Genomic DNA, 21,134 nt, shown 5'->3' with positions numbered 1-21,134 from the left:
TATAAGGTTGAATGCTCGAATAAATGAACTTTGATCAAATAAAAGGCAGATATCGAGCACAGTTTTGTTAATTAAATCTTGCCCAAGTACTTTCGCTTCCTAGAGCATCTTCAGGGATATCTAAAATAAGCCAAGAAAACTTTTTTTAACTAAAAAATTAATTAACTTCGATAAAAAACTCGAAGTTGATGGTCGATAAAAGTTTTTATGTGATTACCGTTTTAGACTTTTTTGACCTATCCAACAATTATTATAGAATGTCGTAAACATAAAATTGTACATCACACTACACTACACTGTGGGTTAGTTGGTCTTGAGTAACGCTTTGACATATTAATTTCATAGTTCTTCCATTGACCGTGGGTTTAACTGAACTACTTGGATTATACCCCATTTATACACTCTGCTTTGAATTTTGATTTTTAATTTTAGTATTTTGATTTCATGATCAATTTCTTCTTTTCTATAGTATTGATAGTGCTTGGTAGACCCTTTAATTGTAGTCAACCACCCACTGTATAATAGATTGTTTAGTCTATTTCTTACATTCATACTTTACGTCCACTTCAGTTGCTCTCAAACTAACACCCTAAATCTTTGGTCAATGCTTTGTTTTATAAATTTTGAAATGTAGGTACAGATCACATCTCTATGATTGTGATTGCCCATCCAAGCTGTCATATGTCGCATGTCACCTTAACATTTCCGTTAAGATCGGGAGCCATTCTCTCTCCTGATGCCGACCATAACGTAGCTTGGCCCATTTTAAAAATTTTTAAAGTGTTTGTCCTTGTAATGTAGTGTGATGTACAATTTTATGTTGATGACATTCTATAATTGTTGAATAGGCCAAAATTGACTAAAAGCCTAAAACTAAAAGACCCAGAACCTCTAAAACCTTTTAGACTAAAAGTCTAAAACGTTAATCACATAAAAACTTTTATCAACCATCAACTTCGAGTTTTTTATCGAAGTTATTTAATCTCGTCAGTTAAAAAACGGTTCTTGGCTTATTTCAGATGCCCCTGAAGATGCTCTAGGAAGCGAAAGTACTTGGGCAAGATTTAATTAATAAAAGTGTGCTCGATATCTGCCTTTTATTTGATCAAAGTTAATTTAATTTAATGTTTCATAGATCTTATTATTATCTACATAACTTTAATTTCCTAATTAAACTCAACAAAACGTACTTCATTGTAATTTACTTTGTAATTATTGTATATTGTTTTCCTGATGGTAACCTTTAGTGGTTGATACGGTTAATAAAACAAATGTCCTTTAATAAATACTTTTTTTTATTTGATACTTCAATTTCAATATTAAAATTTAAGTAAATGTACGTAAATGTTAATATTTCAAATTTTTTGTACAAAAAAAACTAAAAACAAATTAATATTGCTTATTTTCTTATCTTATAATGAGTACAAAGATAATTATAAAAATCATTCAAAATAAATTTCTCCAAAAAAAAAATGTAACCCTTAACACAAAATTACGAAATTATTCGAGCATCTCTCCAATAAAATTAGCAGAAAGTATCATATCAGCGTTTGTTGCCGAACCGCAGAAATTGTATACATAATAGCTTACCATTGTTGCATTTGTCCGTTCCTCATCAGAATATTTTTACTTTCTCTTAAAATATAATATTTTCTATACGTTATTATTATGTAGTCAGAAATTGATATTACACCTGTCGTTTTACCGTCAATCATCTCGCAACCACCCCACCTTTGGGAGAACGGTTCCGCCGCTCCCACCTCGATCGTTTCCACGATGTCGACGGCGCACACCCCCATATTCTTTGAAAGACGGCGACGATTGTGGCGACGGTCGCAGTAGGTTTTGAGCCAACCGAATAGGCTTCATCCGCCGCAAACAGTGACAGTTAGCGGATTCTCTTCTAAAGCTAAGGCTAGTCGCGATCCGTGCTTCTCTCACTAGACCACGAGTCTTGTGGTTAGACGGTCGTGTATTCCGTAAATTTGTACCAAACGAAGTTTTGTGACAAAAATTACGTAAAATCAGGTTTTGTGTTGTTATTGTGCGGTGTTGTTGTTTTCAGGACCTTCGTTCACGATGGATTGTATTGAGATCTGCCCAGAAAATGAAGTAAATATTTTTAATTAAGATTTCATATTAATAAAACCGCAATTCATGCCAATAATTATTTAAGAAATAGATTTTAATCTTTATTATAAAATAGTCCCAATTTTGTTCTCGATGGGAAATCACTTTGGCCAAAAAATAAACAAAAAGGAAGATGACCCATGAATTGTTACTAAAATAGAACCACTTACTTGTTAATTTGAATAGAAACTTTATTTTAAATATAGAGCTATTTGAATTCGATATGTAAACATTATTTCCAACTGAAATTTATTTTACTGTTTTTCAGCAAATCTCAGTTTGTTTGTTTTTGCCGTCTCTAACGTTCTAACATTATCCGAAATATTTATATCTTTTGACTTGTAAGATTTTTATTTCATTATAGTTATTTTTTGGTGAATAATTGAATATATCCATATTTTTTTAGTTTTATAGTAAAATCCAAGGCTGTCCAAGTATACTGTTTTTATACATAAACTACTTTATTCTTACAAATATTTATTTTATCATATATTCCTAACTCATGAGTTACATAAAACGCCCAAATTATAATTTTTTTGAAATTTAAAAATTTTACTAATTTATAATTATTATTAGTAATATTATTCTTAATATGGAAATATTTATAAGATTGTTTTATATATTTGTATTTTTGAATTTTGACCTGTCATATAAATAGATCACTGGGCATTAGTGTTATCCTAATTGCAAGTATGTATGATGAGTTAAAAAAAGTTATGGGAGTAACATTTTTATTTACGTTTAATAAAAATAAGTTTATATTTTATGATATTGTATAAACAATTTTTACACAATATTACAGTACATTTTCCGTATTATGTTAGTAGTTTAGCTTTACAATTTTCTTTTGGTCATCGCCTCTGCTTTTCACGTTTCTCCATGAACTGTTCTTTCTCATTGAATTTTATGCCCGTAAATACTTTAGATATTGATGTTTTAGATCTTTCTACCATACTTCTTATACCAATAGTCAAGTTTAGATAGGAAACCGCTACAGATCGACGAAAATCTAATAAAGTAATATTTTAGTTATTGACTCGTTTTTAGAGAACCCATTTACTAATGCCATATCAATCAGTTGTGCGAAGATTGGCCAATATCACTTCTTAACTCTGATTTTAGTGGTATATTTTCCGACACACTAGTAGTGTTGATCCAGGTCTGGTCTACTATGAATGCATTATATACTTGCGGTTGCGGTTAAAAAATAAACGTTTTCCTTTCAGCTTATAATTTTTTCTACTAATTTGTACAAGAGGTTACATATTATCCAAATTAGATGCAACGGTAACACTATACCTTCTTTACCAAGTATTTTTGAATATTGTATAGGACATATTGCTTCTATTTTCCTGCAAGGTTCCTGTTCCTTCGTATTTACATTTTTGTAAATATAATAATAAATCTCTACTGGTAAATAAATTATTAAAAAAATACCCAGTGACTTGCAGGTTTAGGAATGCAATCTAATATATCAAGTACTACTTTTGATCCTAAGGTAAAATCTTCGCTGTTTAAAATTGTTTTAACAATTTTAAATAATTTTGTTTTCTAAAACTTTTGTTAAAAATTTTGACTTTTCTTATAAAATTGGCTAATTTTAACCCTTAAAATTCCGTAGAACTTTTTTTCTTTTTAAAAAGTTGTGTTTTATAACTAGCATTTCGAATATTTTTTTGTCATTTAATTTCATCTAAATTTTAACGGAGTTATTGTAATTACTTATAAGCCTAAATCATTTTGTGTACAAAAATGTAATTTTTTAAAACTTTTTGTGTCATAGGCTATTAGTATACGCCTTAGGAAAGAAAATAAGCTCGGGATTGTTGAGATCCATACAGTCAAATTATCTGGACCAGCCTAAGCTCTTTTTTCAAAAAATCTTATAAAACGAATTAAATTTGAGCAAAAACTATTTAACCAATCTGGAACATCTTTTGCATACATTTCAAACACAATAAGACCCTCAAGTTCAAGAACATTTAAACAAATTTTAATAAATAATAAAAAAGTTATTAACAATATTCAAAAACAGCGATTTTGTTGTTGATTTGAAATAACTTTTTTGTTTATTAACCAATTTTAATTTATAATATCTCATTTTGTGTATATTTTATTTCCAAAAAGTTGTATGTTAACGTCAAATCACTAAATAGACAAGTCTTGAAGTTATGGCCAAAATAATGGGTTTGACATTTTGATTGTGTATTTAAAAATAGTTCCACTAAAAATTGATGAATCCCTAGTTGAGAATCTTTTTGTAATACCTCATACCACACATTTCAATGTCAAACCCATGTATACAGTTGTTTCAAGTAAAAACCTAACTTAATTGGTTTATACTTATAACAAAACTATTTTTACTGAAAATCTTTGTAAAAAAAATCCGTTTTATGAATGGAAAATACATAAAAAATATCGTTCATCAAATAGTCCACCCAATATCAATTGATATTTATGTTATTTAGCAGAAATTAATATTTACGACAAAGTAACTTAATTGAAAAACTTGCCACTGTATAAAGACTTTTCCTCGCATAGGTTGCAATTTACCAAGATCACCAAAGCGTATAGATTGGATATCGAGAAGACTTAATCAACATTATTCACAAAAAAAGAATACCCTATAAATGCGAAGTTATTACGGTTTCGGAAGGTATATCAAGGGGAGCTCGCTTACTGATTTGTAATATGAGATTACAATGCAAAACTTAATAATGCTGACAGAGAAGACATTGCTGATAGAGATGGTTTGTGTATGACGAACGAGCATGAAAACCGTCTTTCCCAGTTTTTTCGCAAAATGGGATTTGTCGTGGCAAATACTTTCTTTAAGCTTCTAGCTAGATCAGCTAGGAATTCTAGCTTAGACGTAATCTGCGAAATCTCTTACAAATCAAGTAGATTTCATACGGCTTAATAAATCAGTCAATATTATAATAAATTTTTAAAACCTTATATGATAGTTAATGTAAAATTAACGTATCTCAAGGAAACGCGATCCAGAAATAATGTATCTTGGTACACAATTTTTTTACTAAAGAATGAAAAGATAGGGAAATCTAAAATACATAATAATAGGCTTAAGAAGATAAACATTTCTGGTTACAATCAAGATGTAGAAATGGTTTAAAAATAGATTGCTGAAAGCACGGAACTAATTTGCGAGGGGAACCCATTATAAAAAGAAGGTTCAGATGATCGACGAAGACTTTAAACTGATGCAGGAAAGATGCAATATATCACCCAGTATACGAATATCGAGAGAAATATAAAACAGATCAAAACAAAATTAGTCAAAGTAGACAAGCAAGACTTTATCTTGTACAACCACGGTATAATTAAATCTGATATTAATTAAAAACTAAAGGAATGGCCAAAAAAAAATCAAACTTTGTTGAAAATTTATTTAACGACAATGTATTGTTCGAACGTCCAGAAGAATTCTCAAATCATTATTTGAGTATGTATATAATTATCATAAGAGGTTCAAAACACAATATTTTTATTGTATCTAAAAATAGCAAAGCAATAGGGCAAGAATTAAACAAGTTATACAGAAGTTTTAAAGTTCATAAAAAATAAAAACTCGATTAAATACCATTCGCAAATTATTTTAAACCATTAACCCCCAAATTATTTTATTCTCAAATTTCAAAATTGTATGTATACATCATTATCAGTAACATTGTTCTAAATATGGAAATAATCATGAAATTGTTTTATATCGTTGGTTTTTTAAAGTATATACGAATGAGTTAAAAATAGTTATGGGAATTAACATTTTTATTTGCATCTTATACAAATATGTTTATTAATTTTTACATAATTTTACAGTAGATTTTCCACAATAGGTTAGTGGTTTGGCTTTACAGTTTTCTCCTTGCCGTCGTCTCTGCTCTTCACGTTTCTCCACGAAATATTCTTTGCCATCTAATTGTATGTCCGTTAATACTTTAGATGTTGATTACTCAGTTTTTCTACTACACTTCTTGTACTAAGAGTCAATTTTAGGTGGGGAACTCCTACAAATAGGTGAGAATCTAATAAAATATTATTGGAGTTATTGGCGAGTTTTTGGAGAAGCCATGAATTTGCTAATGCCATATCAATCCGTCGTTTGAATATTGACTAATATCACTTCTTAGCTATGGTTTTAGTGGCATTAAGAAATAACTGTTTTCCTTTGAACTTGTGATTCCATTTACTAGTTTGTGCGAAAGGTTCTATATTCTCAAAGTTAAAATCTATAGTAATACACTTTTTACGGTTCTATTTTGCAAAAAGTATTTCTACATGTACATCAAATCGAAAATTATTTGATCCAAGAGCTTATTTACCAATAGTTTTTGTATCTTGTACAGGAAACTTCGGTAATTTATTTTCTCAGAAGGTTCCTTTTGCTCGGTATCCAAATATTTTGTAAATGAAATAATAAATTTTTGCTGGTAAACAAATTATTAGAAAACACCCAGTAGCGTGTAGGTTCAGAAATGCAATCTAGCATATCAAGTACTACTTTTAGTCCTAACATCAAATCTTCGGGATCATTTTTAGCGAATGTTCTTCTAGTATAAAAGTAAAAAATTTAACAGTATCCGCTACTTTCTCAAAGAACCCAAAATTTGTAGCCGAATCGAATAAGCTTTCCACGAATGAATTGCTTCAATAAGCTATGTCCAAAGTATTTCACAATTATTTCTTTACTTTATTTTTATATAGGTAGGTATATACTTAATATATATATATATATATATATATATATATATATATATATATATACTTAATATATAATAAATATAAATAAATTGTTACAATAAAAGTTATTGCGAAGTAATTTCTCCCAAATATGATGAAGTATAAAACTTTTTATGCAAATAAAGAAATGTTAAATTAAAAAAATATATACAATGACTTGTGCACAGTTTTACATTCAACTGAATACTGAAATGCTGCACATTTTGATAACGCTAAGCGCCAGTGTCCTATTTATAGAACAGTAAAATAAAACTTATAATGACGATTCAACAAATTATATTTCCGAGATTTATTCATAAATATAGTTTATAATAAACATTGCCCAACAAGAATAATCCAGTAAAAGCTAAAAAATGGCCGATATGAAACTTTTATTATAAATGTGTTAGTAAATGTAAACCATGTCTGACAATTTTTCTTTAAATGAAAACAAATTTTAAGTATTAAAAAAAACTTTTAAGTGATCTATAAATAATATGCTGGTCGGAAATATTTCCACTGATTATAAGACTTATTCCACTGAAGAATTATAATAGAAAATGTGAATATTTTTCGTAACACGTAGTTTGGATTTCGGAACAGGAGAACCTTTGTTTAGTATTGAAATCTTACTGCAAGCACAGTAGAGAATTATTAGCACCAGTTAATGCTTGTTTCATAAATGATAAAAGGACTTTTGATCATTTCCAACATGTAAAGCTTGTAAATGATCTTAAAGAGGTCGTACTAATAGCTTCTATGTTATTTAATAAAACAATATGTAAAATGCATTGACTCCTGCGTAGTAGTCCTAAACATAAATGAAATAAAATAAATAGCCTAAGATATTCTAACAATACTATTATTATTTTATACAATTTAATAGGTTTGCAAGAATTGCTTAATAAAGTTGCAACTAAGGTCAGTGAATTTAATCTTGACTTGACTTGAAAAAGAAAATGAATTGTGGTCTCAAAAGCAAAAAACAATCAGGGGCATATTTGGAAATTACCGATCAACTTGTAAAATGGGTTAATTGGTACAAATATCTGGGTTTCTAGGTCAACAAAAACTGGCACAATATCCAAGAAATGTCTGCCAGGATTAAAAAGGTCTAAGTATCAATATGAAATCAGGTATCAGATAATCACTTTCATTAGATACCACAGAATAAAGTACAAGAGGTCGCCCAATGGAAAAATGGTCCCAATTTGTTTAAAAAATTTGTTTATATAAATTGAAAAAATCGTGTTTTTCGACCCAGTTAACTTTTTTTTTAGATTTATTAGGTCATTCTGTACAAAAAAGGTGTGTTGTAATTTTTTTCTAAAATGTATCGTTTTTGAGTTATAAACAATTTAAAACGTAAAAAAACGAAAATTGACGATTTTCAAGGCTCAAAACCACAAGTAAATTCGTTGTCCTCTTTGTTGTTCGCTTGTCCGTTTGTCGTCGTAATGAAATCATTCCTATTCCGAGGCATAATCCCGTTTCTATAAGCTGTATGGTTTTAAAGTCTATCAGCAGTGTGCTAACCTGGCTGTAGACCTCCTCCTCCTTTATCCGGGCTTGAGACCAGCAACAGTTCTGTCGAGCTACTCGATCCACCCAACAAAGCTGCAGGCGGAGTTAAAATATATATTATAAAGCTAGTGTAAGACCAATAATGACATATTCCTCAGAAACAAGACCGGACACAGCCACAGCGCAAAGGCTGCTGGAAACGGCAGAGATGAGAGTACTGAGAAGAAGAGATATCGAAAGAGAAGTGAAGACATTAGAAGAAAATGTACCGTACAGTGTATAAATGAATGGACACAAAATAGAAAAAAGAATGGAATAACCACATAAGCAGAATGGAGGAGACCCGTGTCATCAAAATAGCAAGAGATAAGTCACCAATTGCCAGAACAAGTATCGGACGACCGCGCAAAAGATGGAGTGGTAACCCTCCATGGAGGTATTAATCCGCCAATGAACAAGCAGACTTGCTTATAAAGAGGAAGAAGAAGAAAAACAGAAGTAAAAAATATTATATTTAAAATCACCAAGTGCCTAAATTCAAGTTCAAACCTTCTATGTGACGATCAAAATCCTGGATTCTTTTTATTTTAAGACATAATAATAATAGTCTCCCGTTTTATACCGCTTCGCGGCTTTGGGGGTATAGCAGGGTAATCTGCTATATCTGCTATATTTTAAGACATTATTTTCTAATTTATAATAAAGCGCTTATGACATTGCGGCCGCGGCAGTTCAATTTGTACAAATAAAAATCAAAACCATTTAGCAGAAAGTAGCATAAATCTTGTGTGTTTCTCTGTTAGCATTCGAGCGCCCGTCCTATCATAAGTGGCATGTGTTTTTGTTTTTTTAAAGACGAAGTTAAAGTTGATTATATGTAATCGAATGAACTATTTTACAAGTAAAGTCGTCCCAGGAACGAAACTCAACAATATTGGCAATATCATTTTAAAGTCGTCTACTTTAAAATGTATAATGTATGTCTGAATTGTCAATATAGATGAGTCAGATAAAATTAAATTATTAGAAGAATTTTTCACCAAGTAACAAAAAAACAAAATTTGTTTAATTTACTAATGCTTGTATTTTGAGAACGATTTCCGAAGTGGAAATTGAAACGTCAATAAACTTCTTTAACCGTTAATTGTGGCTTATTCTCATTTAAATAGTAATCACTTTAAAATTCCACAAGAAAATAGCTTCAGAACAATATTAAGAAATTGTTTCAAAATTAAATAAGCTAAAACTTTTTATCGGGAACTAATAAAAGAAGAAAGTTTTATTTAAAAATCTTTTATGAAAGCTGTATAATTAAAAGACCCTTTTGGGCTTTATCACAAAACGTTTAAAGTCCATCATCAGTGTATTATTACCAGGTGTACATGAGCCAACCCACTAAATATTTGGGTAAAAATCGTTAAAAACCTACAAAATTTATTATGTGTTACATTTTTGTTGAAAATATGGTGTGATGTTAAAGTATTTAACACTCCCAATATAGACGAGTGGTTTACCCCTAATATGACGCTTGGAAACGGAATATAGCGACTAATTTTTGTTACTTTTCAAGCATATTTTTTCAATTTTAAATGTATTTTTTGTTAATTTTCCAAGTGGCCGGAATTAACAATAACTTAAAATAAAATAATAAAAAAACTATTTCCCGAATCACTTCGGTAAAATTTTTTAGACGAATCTCATCGAAGTAAATACTTTTTCTCTCTTGGTAATTTTTCGAAAACTGCTTCTTTTTTGAGTTATTTGCAATTTTTTGTTAATTTTTTTGTTTTTTTCTAAAAAAAAAAACTACTGAATGAATTACAATTCTACAAAAAACTTAATTTTTTAAAAATAATTTTTAAACTTTCACGTATAAGTAAGAATTTTTTAACAAGGATAAGTGGTTTTATCTTGCTAAAAACATAGTTTTAAATTTAAGCAAAGATTACGCTTATCATAGAACAGAATAGAATAGAAATATGCTTTATTGTCACTGAAAATTGTACAATTTTATGGACAAAACTTAGAAAAGTAAAAAAAGTAATACTAGCAATAACAATTAAAATTTACTAAAATTAGATAAATCGTTAATATCACAGAAAAAAAATAATAAAATAAAATAAACAATCCATTACAAAATTTAATTAAATTGCAAATTGCATAATAAAACCTTACGAACTAGTTTACGAATAAGGTTAAGATGCTGATGTGATACCGAAATATATTATAAAAATACTTTGTTGCTTGTACCTAAACGTATTGTACATTCTTAATTATTCGTTGAGAAACTCTTCCATTCAATAATACGGTCTTTCAGATAGATAATCTTTTGTCAATTTACGGAACTTAAATAAAGAAGTTGTAGATTTAAGTTGCAAAGGAAGATGGTTGTATAATTTTTTTGTCGAATATAATAAAGACTTCTTTACTGACTCAGTGGATGGGATCAGTAAATACACACCAAAGCTTGAATTTCTAGTGGAGTAGTCATGACTAGGTCTTTCTGGAAAAACATGTAGGTGTTTACGAATTAAGCAAACAGTTTCTAGAATAGAGAGGGAAGCGGTAAAATCCCGTGATTTTTGAAGTAGCTTCTGCAATTCTACTGAGACCAAAAAGATACCGTATTGCTCTTTTTTGTAATTTAAAAATAACAAATATGCAGCGATAGATTGCTCAAGATGCATATTCGAAATATTGGTTCCATGTTTTGAGTAAGATAGAATCCATTATTATCCTTGTCAAAATATTCTTAGTTGTACTTAAGAGTTTAAAGAATATAAAGCTTTTTACAGAATTGCAATTCAAATCATGAATGTGTTGCTTGTGTGAGTCCATTTCAAAAGGTGAAAGAAATAATAAGTTAGACTTACTCACAATCAATTTAATTTAACTAATCGGACGACCGGTTTCGCTTTCTATAATATGCAAAGCATCTTCAGGTCACGATACAAAGTTAAAATGCTGAAAACAATAATCCCATATTAGGGTGTTGTCTAATAAAGATAAAAAACATAGGTAGGTGATATAAATTATATAAATTACAGTAATTATGCCAATATTACATGTCTGTGGTTTTATAAATGAATAAAAATAATAATAATAAAATGTTTAAGCAGACAAGGTAAGACCCACAAATTGGTAACATCGTCTATTAAACTGTAATGAATCAATAAATAAATAAACCACTAAATAAACATTACTTACATGCCGGTACTCTATTAATTGATGGTTGAAAGAACATGGTTCAAACTATCTTGGATTGTTGATTGGAGAACTCAGGTTAACTATTGTAATTGTTTAACAGTAAACTGGGAAGTTCTTGAGGAGACAGATTTTATCCAATGAAGTAGAGATAGGTGGAATGTATTGTTTGTTTTATGAAAGTAATGTTCTATACCATTAATTTCTTTTAAAGTTATTTAAGTTTATTCTGGAGATATATTTATGAAATGTGTGTTATTTATTGAGATTTTATGTTTTGTTCTGGAAGGTGACAGTTGTAAGACAATGAATAGGAATGGATGTACAGATTGTGTGGGTGTGCAATTGTATAATCTTGTAGTTATCAAAATTTCTTTGATAAAGTTGTTGCAATATCTGGCAAATTATTGTAAAGTCCAAAGATTTTTATGTTAAAATTAAATTAAGACACTTTTACACACACAGAAACACACAGAAAACACTTTAAAAAACGGGGGACGAAACAAACATTTAATTTAAAATAAAAGGAGAGGATTTCCAAAAGAACTACATTTCTTACTAGAAGACAATGAGTTTTTTATGTGCTGTATATCAGATTTTAGAGGTAAACTTGACAAATGTAGGTTAAAGTGTGACAGTTCTTCTTCTATTTTAAATGCTGTAAGTTAAGTTATCCAGTTTATGAAACAAGCTGATATTAATAAAATCTAAAATTTTTTAATTTTAGATATCAAAGTTATTTGATGTGTTAATATTGGCATACTTTAACAAACTTTAAATAATTGATTTCAATGTAACAATATAAATAATTGTAATACTTATTCTATGATAACTAACTCAGCTTAGTCAAAGTCATAGTTATCATAGAATAAGTATTACAATTATTTATATTGTTACATTGAAATCAATTATTTAAAGTTTGTTAAAGTATGCCAATATTAACACATCAAATAACTTTGATATCTAAAATTAAAAAATTTTAGATTTTATTAATATCAGCTCTTTTCATAAACTGGATAACTTAACTTACAGCATTTAAAATAGAAGAAGAACTGTCACACTTTAACCTACATTTGTCAAGTTTACCTCTAAAATCTGATATACAGCACATAAAAAACTCATTGTCTCCTAGTAAGAAATGTAGTTCTTTTGGAAATCCTCTCCTTTTATTTTAAATTAAATGTTTGTTTCGTCCCCCGTTTTTTAAAGTGTTTTCTGTGTGTTTCTGTGTATGTAAAAGTGTCTTAATTTAATTTTAACATAAAAATCTTTGGACTTTACAATAATTTGCCAGATATTGCAACAACTTTATCAAAGAAATTTTGATAACTACAAGATTATACAATTGCACACCCACACAATCTGTACATCCATTCCTATTCATTGTCTTACAACTGTCACCTTCCAGAACAAAACATAAAATCTCAATAAATAACACACATTTCATAAATATATCTCCAGAATAAACTTAAATAACTTTAAAGAAATTAATGGTATAGAACATTACTTTCATAAAACAAACAATACATTCCACCTATCTCTACTTCATTGGATAAAATCTGTCTCCTCAAGAACTTCCCAGTTTACTGTTAAACAATTACAATAGTTAACCTGAGTTCTCCAATCAACAATCCAAGATAGTTTGAACCATGTTCTTTCAACCATCAATTAATAGAGTACCGGCATGTAAGTAATGTTTATTTAGTGGTTTATTTATTTATTGATTCATTACAGTTTAATAGACGATGTTACCAATTTGTGGGTCTTACCTTGTCTGCTTAAACATTTTATTATTATTATTTTTATTCATTTATAAAACCACAGACATGTAATATTGGCATAATTACTGTAATTTATATAATTTATATCACCTACCTATGTTTTTTATCTTTATTAGACAACACCCTAATATGGGATTATTGTTTTCAGCATTTTAACTTTGTATCGTGACCTGAAGATGCTTTGCATATTATAGAAAGCGAAACCGGTCGTCCGATTAGTTAAATTAAATTGATTGTGAGTAAGTCTAACTTATTATTTCTTTCACCAATTGCAATTCATTTAGTAGTTTAAAAAAAAACCCAAAAATTACTAATGGGGGCATTTTTTCAACAAAAAATTGCAAATAGGTTAGGTACCTCGAAAAGAAAGCATTTTTAGAAAAATTATTAAGATTGAAGCAAACAAAGATGAGCAACAACCCCCATTGGGAGTCTTATGTTGCCATGCATTGCATCTGTTAATTACTTTAACACCACAGCATCTTTTCAACAAAAATATAACACAGAATAAATGTTGTAACTTTTTAAGGGTTTTACGCAGATATGTATTGGCTTGACTCATGTACAGCTGCTAATAATACACTGATGATGAACTTTTTAGTTCAAAAACGTTCTGAGATGTAGCCCGAAAGGGTCTTTTAATTATATACCTTTTATAAAGGATTGTTGAATAAAACTTTTGTGATTCATGGTATACAGCCAACTACACAAATTTCATTTTCCTTGTAGATAATAGAAGGTTTTAAATTGAATTTAGATACTATATAATTTCAAAAATAATATTTTTTACTTATGTTTTTGAGTTTGAAAATCGTCGTTTATCCTTTTTTTAGTTCTAAATCGTTTAGTTAATCTCGAAAACGATTAGCTTTAAAAAAATTACAATAATCTTTTTTTTATTCAGAATCGCCCAAAAATCTAAAATTGCCTGGACCAAAAAACAGATTTTTACAATTTGTTTAAAAAACATTGTATAAATAAATTATGACCACTTTTTGCATAAGCGACCTCTTGAACCTTATTTTGGGGTATCTCTTGAAAGTGATTATGCAAAAAAATCTTATGGGAATATTATTCCGAACGTACCCGAGCTTTTTGCCTTGTCGTTTACGAGAATTTAAGTATTAGACATTTTATATTACGGCATATGTTGTTGCCGCTGTATGTTTGGAAGGTAATGAATCGATAATCGACAAAGGAGTTATGTTCTTTTTTACAATAAAAAACTATGTTGATTATTTTGGACATATAATAGGGTAAACCGTACAGTTATTGGACACTTAAAAAAATTTCAACTTTAAAAATTCGTAATTCACATTGCTCTCTGCAGATTCAATTGAAATTTATACAAAACGTAGTCTAAACAGTTTATTACATTAATGGCTAAAAGGATTTAAAGAAAGTGTTAAATCATTTTTGTCAATATATATTTATTAAAAATAGTTACAAAATTTATAGTTATTGGACAGTTTATTTAGTTACATGACAATCGAAATTAGTTATTGGACAACTGCTTTAACACAATAAAAAACTAGAAACAAATGAAAATTACAAGAAAAAGCAAAGATTTTTGTGCGTTATGGGGTACGTATATACAGTTGACACAATTAAATTTTATAATTACTTCTGTGCTCTTTGTATTAAGTGAAAAGTTCGTCAATGTCTTCATCCTCACTGTCTTGGTTACTGTTATTTGCATCGGAATCACTATCCTGCAGATTGAAGCAGTTGTGACATATAAATAGATCACCATCGTTAGGTATATGCTGTCTATGCTTAACAGGAATACAATATTTGCGATAATAAAGACTACAGTCATCGCATTTTAATTTATTTGATTGAATATCATTTGAACAAATAGAACATTTAATTTCTTTTTAATTCTGTTTGTTGCTACACTGGTTATTGGTTAATTTTTGTTTTTCTTACTCTTCTTTTAACTCCTCCTTTTTTCGTAACATTTCTTGATATCGAGCAGATGTAATAGCAAAAGGAAGTCGTTCCTTCTTACGTTTATTTTTTCTTTCCGGTACAGTAGGAGTTAAAAAATCACCCAACAATTAGTGTGTAACAATAATTTTACTTGTAGAGGGTAAGTCATAAATATTAGTTTTATATTGTTGAATATGAATCATTGATACTACTACTCTCAAAAATATTTACATTTTTAATACCACTTTGTTCTGATGTTTTTAATTCAGTATTTTTATTGGGAGATGTGATAGCTATATTTTGAATAATATTAATGTTTGTGTCTTTATTTTTTAGAACCATTGGGTTATCCGAATGTTTTCGATCATGTTCAAAGAAACTCCAAATTTTGAACAACAAATTCAAATTATCGTCGCTAGGTAGCTTATTCTTTGGATTTTCCTTCAAATTCTCAAAGCTATGAACTTTTTAAGGGACTAAGATATTTACAAAAGTGATATAGTCCATCTCGGGTTTCTTTTATTGATCTGAAATGATAAATTTTTTACTACTTCTTACCTAAACATTTTGTGTAGTTAATAGCATCTGCTTTAAATAGAAATAATCCGCAAACCTTAAAAGAGTTTACTACTGTTTCAGTTTTACAGCTTTTTGTAGCTTGCTCCAATATAGAAGCAAATGCAATCTTATTCACTACCCCTTCTGGATGTTGTCCTTTTAGTGGACGGAAAATAGAAACGTTAAATGGTTGTAAAATCCTTGTGGCGTTTAGGTAAAATTTAATTACTTGGCAGCTGTGCAATAACTGTCAAATCGATTACTAAATTAATCTCCAGATAATTATACGTAAACCCGTTAAAAATTGTAGAAATATGTGGTAAGTATAGTTATCTAGTGATTGGACAGGTGTCCCATAATAGAATTCAGCAAGTTTTCTAGTTTAGTTATTCCTATTACCCTGTTACTATAAAATCCCTATTACTGTACGCGATCTACCTTAGGAACTATAAGTGCCTTTACTACACCATTTTAAATAAAAATACAATCTTACCTTAAAAATAACACGTAGTTTTGAAAAAAAAAGTCAGAGCAGATGCTATAAACACAATGCTCAAATGTCACTTCACTCACATAACCTAAAAATATTTACCGCCAAAATCACAGAACCCGTTAAAGGCAGAACATAGACATAAGAAAGTACGTAATATAGAAATGATTAGTGCAACCTAGTGATTTATACTCTTGTTAGCACTTGCAAAAATCTTATAATCGTAAGTTAACACTGTGATGTCCAATAACTGTCTCGTGTCCAATAATTGGCGTTTTACCCTACGAAATAAAAAGTAGGAACTCTTAACACTAATAATAAAGGAAAAGACAGCTTCAGATGGATAATCTTCTTTCTGGGCTGAAATTTCATCAACGGTATAAAGTATAACAACTCGTTTTGTAACAATCGACATAATTTTAATTGCTGTTAGATATGTAGCAGAATGGCTCTCAACGAAGATACATTTCAACCTCTGAAATTTATCGTCTAATAATTTAGAATACTTGTTACTGCTATTGTTATTACAATATATCAAATAGATATATATCCATATTGTATTTATGTTATAAATATATATTCTTCCAATTTCTTATCTACAGTGAAAAATGTTGCATGTGTTCATTATAATCTAATTAATAATATTTCAGCCCAATCATAAATTTCTTTAACAATTGTTAGTCTTATCATCTCCAAAATTATTCTTTTGAAGTAAAAAGCATAATAATTTATTACGAGCAGTTGGTAACCCCTTCTTTGTGAGTTTGAACGAAAGGTTAAGCTCCGTAAGATTTGGGAAAATATTTTTCTTTTTCCCGCTGAGAGCGAAATTGCAAAGATAAAGTAAATATTTAAAACATTTTCGTTTATAATGAAATATTAAATTTAATTTTCTTATACTTTTAAAATATAAAGAGAAAAATGGTATTAATTATAATAAAAAATTAAAAATCAATTTAAAAAAAAAACTATCAGTATTCTTTCTGAATGGAGAAGTCGTTTAGTGTTAGAGCTAAAATTAGGAGCTTCTTTAAGTGGATCTGTGATGCCATATGTAATTTCTAGGAAAGCTATAAACTAAGTTTCGGTAAGAGTTAGTTGTGATAGATTATTTTGTAAATGCTTTGAACTGCATTTTTGTGTAAGTTGCCTTGGTAGCCAACCATATTAATTTTAAATAAAAAAACTATCAGTATTGTTGCTATATAATTTTTGTTCTTACTATATGTTTTGAATATTTGTAAGTATAAAACTCATTCAATTTGGAAGATAAAATATGACAAGCTAAAAATAGTAAGATTTTATGGATCCTAACGATATATTACAACGCAATTAAAAAGATGGCTTCGGAAGATGTGTTATAAATAACATAACAGGAGAAAAATCAAACACAACTAAGCATTGGAAATAATTTCCAAAAAAAACTTAAGCATTATACTAATGGAGAGGTAAAACTGGATGATCGGTTGGCACAAGGAATTAATTAATCAAGCGTACTTAAAATTTACTCGCACCACGCTCGGTATTTTATGTTTGCTTGTGTTGCTCGTATTAGTTTTAAAGTTTTGTTTTCATGCTCGAAGATATTCTATTTGTCACAAAATTGGCCTCATCAAATTAGTGTTAAAGACAAATGAAGCGTTGACTTAAAGGTGTTGCAATAAAAATAAAATCATCCACGGAGAGTTCACAAGTGGTTCGCTTGGATGACGCGTCAAATTCTAATGATACACTAATGAAGAAAAAATAAAAGTATGAAGAATCATATATCAGGCTCACCTGTCTGTATGTTGTTATACAGAACACCTTTCTAATAGTTCGATGATACCTACTAAGAGACGCCCACAGTTTAGAAACTGTGCAAGCCGTAAATCTATGACGAATGCAACTCGGATTTTGAATAAAAAGGCCATACAGGTGTCTTTTATTTAGTTACCTACCGCATTGGCCAAACAGGAGTTGTACACTATCGCTGAAAAGTTAATAAAGCCATGGTAGACATGTGGTAGACATAACACAATGTATGTTCGACGAAACATATGCAAAGCATCCTTCTACAGTGTCAATTTCGAGCGATACAGTTTCGCACTGGATTGGGAATCTCGCATAATATCTTCTTCTTCAAGTGCCATCTCCTCGGCGGAGGTCGGCAATCATCATAGCTATTCGGACTTTTGAGACGGCTGCTCTGAAAAGTTCATTTGATGTACATCCGTACCACTCTCTCAGGTTGCGCAGCCATGACATTCTACGCCTCCCTATGCTTCTCTTTCCTTGGATCTTTCCCTGCATAATCAGTTGGAGCAAGGTGTATTTCTCTCCACGTGTAATATGTCCAAAATATTCTAATTTTCTTGATTTTATTGAATTTAAAATTTCCATTTCTTTGTTCATCCTTCCCAGAACCTCTTTGTTTGTGACGTGTTCTGTCCATGATATTTTCAGAATTCTTCTGTACACCCACAGCTCAAATGATTCCAGTTTTTTCATTGATGTCGCATTCAAGGTCCAAGATTCCATTCCATAAAATAAAGTCGAAAAAACATAGCACCTCGCCAACCTAACTCTTAGTTCCAGTTTTAAATCCCTGGTACATAGAACTCTTCTCATTTTGTTGAAATTTGCTCTAGCCTTTTCTATTCTTATTTTTATCTCCTGATTGTAATCATTTGTGGAGTTAATCATTGTTCCCAGGTATGCATATTTGTCCACTTGTTCGACGTTGGTTTCGTTTATTAGAAGATTCTCGTTATTTCTTTGAGTTTTCGATATTCTCATAAATTTCGTCTTCTTGACATTCATTGTTAGACCATACTCTTTTCCATACTCTGCTATTCTGGTCACCAGTCTCTGAAGATCTTCAATGTTTTCGGCTAAGATCACAGTGTCGTCCGCATATCTAATGTTGTTAATGGGAACTCCATTTACCTTTATTCCAGCTGTTTCACCCTCAAGAGCTTTTTTCAGGACCTCTTCGGAGTAGGCATTGAAAAGAATTGGCGACAATACGCATCCCTGTCTTACTCCACATCTAATTTCAATTTCTTCTGACAGCTGTTCGTTAACACGTACTTTTGCTCGCTGTTTATAGTATAAATTTGATATGATCCTGAGGTCGTTGTAGTCAATCTTCTTTGATTTCAGAACATTCATTAAATGTTTATAATATATAAAACAAGAACTGGTTGCACGGTTTTAAAATCTTGCAAATGGATGAGTCGAATGATGTTGTTGAACTGGCCATCTTGCTAGTAATTGTCTTCTTCTTACTGCAGCATCTCCTTTCGAAGGTTGGCAATCCTAAAGGCAATTGTGGCTTTAGAAACCACTGCACGAAAAATTCCTGTAAATAAGCAGTCAAACCATTTCCTCGGTTCTTTCAGTCACGAGTTCTGGCGTCTTTCAGCTAATCTTTTGCCCTAAACTTTACCTTTGAATATGATTTGGAGTAAATCATATCTTTCACCTCTCAATACATGACCCAAGTACTGTAATTTCCTCTTTTTGATTATGCTGAGTAATTGTTTTTGTTTACTCATGAACCGAAGTACCTCACCGTTGGTAAATTTTTGCAGACATGGAATTTTTAGCATTCGTCTGTGTATATTCATTTTAAAGGCATCTATTCTTTTTTTTATTTCAGAGTCCATTGTCCAACTTTCACAGCCATACAGCAAAACAATGAAAACGTAACATCTAATAATTCCACTTCTGTACTCTAGACTAACGTCTGATCTTGTAAAAAATGTTTTCATGCTCATGAGTGTTCTCCTTGCTATTAGGATGGTATCATCAGCTTATCTGATATCGTCTATGCTGGTTCCGTTAATCTTGATTGTACCTTGGATCTTGTCTAATGCTCTTCTGAATATAGATTCCGAATACAGATTAAATAATAGCGGTGATAAGACGCAACCTTGTCGCACTTCTAGTCTGACTTGTATATCTTCGGATTTTGTGTGCTCTACTTTAATTGTTGCCGTTTGGTGCTAGTAGAGTTCTGAGATTGTTCGTGAATTCCAGTTGTTCTCAAAATTTAGATCATCTTTTGATGGTTAACGCAGTCAAACGCTTTTCGGTAATCAATAAAATATATTTTATATTTCTTTGCACATCAGTCTACATTCATGATTATGCATCGTTGCGTTAACCCATTTAGTAATTCTACAATATACAAATAATCATTCACTTCAAAAAGACTTTTTTTTTATGGGGAGGTGAAATAATTAATTTTGTCAAGTCACGTTTATTAAAATCCCGATTGTTCTCAATATAATGTAAAGATTATTGTTGTCGATGTCCCATTTTCTTCGATATAAGAAGAGAAGCAAACGTGGTTGATTATTAAAGACTTTACTTAATTAATCTTCGTTAAAACAAGGTATAGTTCGATGTTAAGCACAGTTAGTGGTACAAACACTGATATTTTACAATTTGTGTTTAAAATAACTAAGTCTAAATGATTACTTTCCTATGTAGACTAAAAGGAAATTAGATTTGTGGATAACTTGTTTTGGTAAGAGAGAAACCGAAAGCTTTTCATTGCTAAGTAAGTTAAGTAGTCACCTTTGTCTTAGTGATACAGAAATATTTCAAAGTAAAACATTTGTTGGATTGGTGCAATATCTCAATGATCTGCGAGCGACTTTTGAATGTTACTTTTCTGAAGAACATAATACAAAACTGAAAATAAACGCATGATTTTAAAACAGTTTTTAAATATGTCATATCAGATTTATGAATAATTTTAAAGACTCAAGCATAGAATCACTGTTCAA

At 30.0% G+C, this 21,134-nt stretch overlaps 1 protein-coding gene across 1 annotated transcript in view; it reads left to right on the top strand.

The window, feature by feature from the left end:
• The first annotated feature begins 1,816 nt into the window (after positions 1 to 1,816).
• The window catches only part of LOC140441274 (protein couch potato-like), a 335,845-nt gene continuing 316,527 nt past the window's right edge, over positions 1,817 to 21,134 (top strand). Inside the window, exon 1 of the mRNA XM_072531890.1 lies at positions 1,817 to 2,112. Within this exon, the coding sequence (XP_072387991.1) occupies positions 2,080 to 2,112 (33 nt within the window). The 5' untranslated portion in view covers positions 1,817 to 2,079. The remainder of the gene's footprint in view (positions 2,113 to 21,134) is intronic.

Source organism: Diabrotica undecimpunctata, chromosome 5 (assembly GCF_040954645.1).
Source record: "Diabrotica undecimpunctata isolate CICGRU chromosome 5, icDiaUnde3, whole genome shotgun sequence".
In the NCBI taxonomy this organism is placed as follows: Eukaryota; Metazoa; Arthropoda; class Insecta; order Coleoptera; family Chrysomelidae; genus Diabrotica; species Diabrotica undecimpunctata.
The sequence above is the reverse complement of the archived record's forward strand: the minus strand, read 5'-3'. Positions and strand labels throughout refer to the sequence as shown.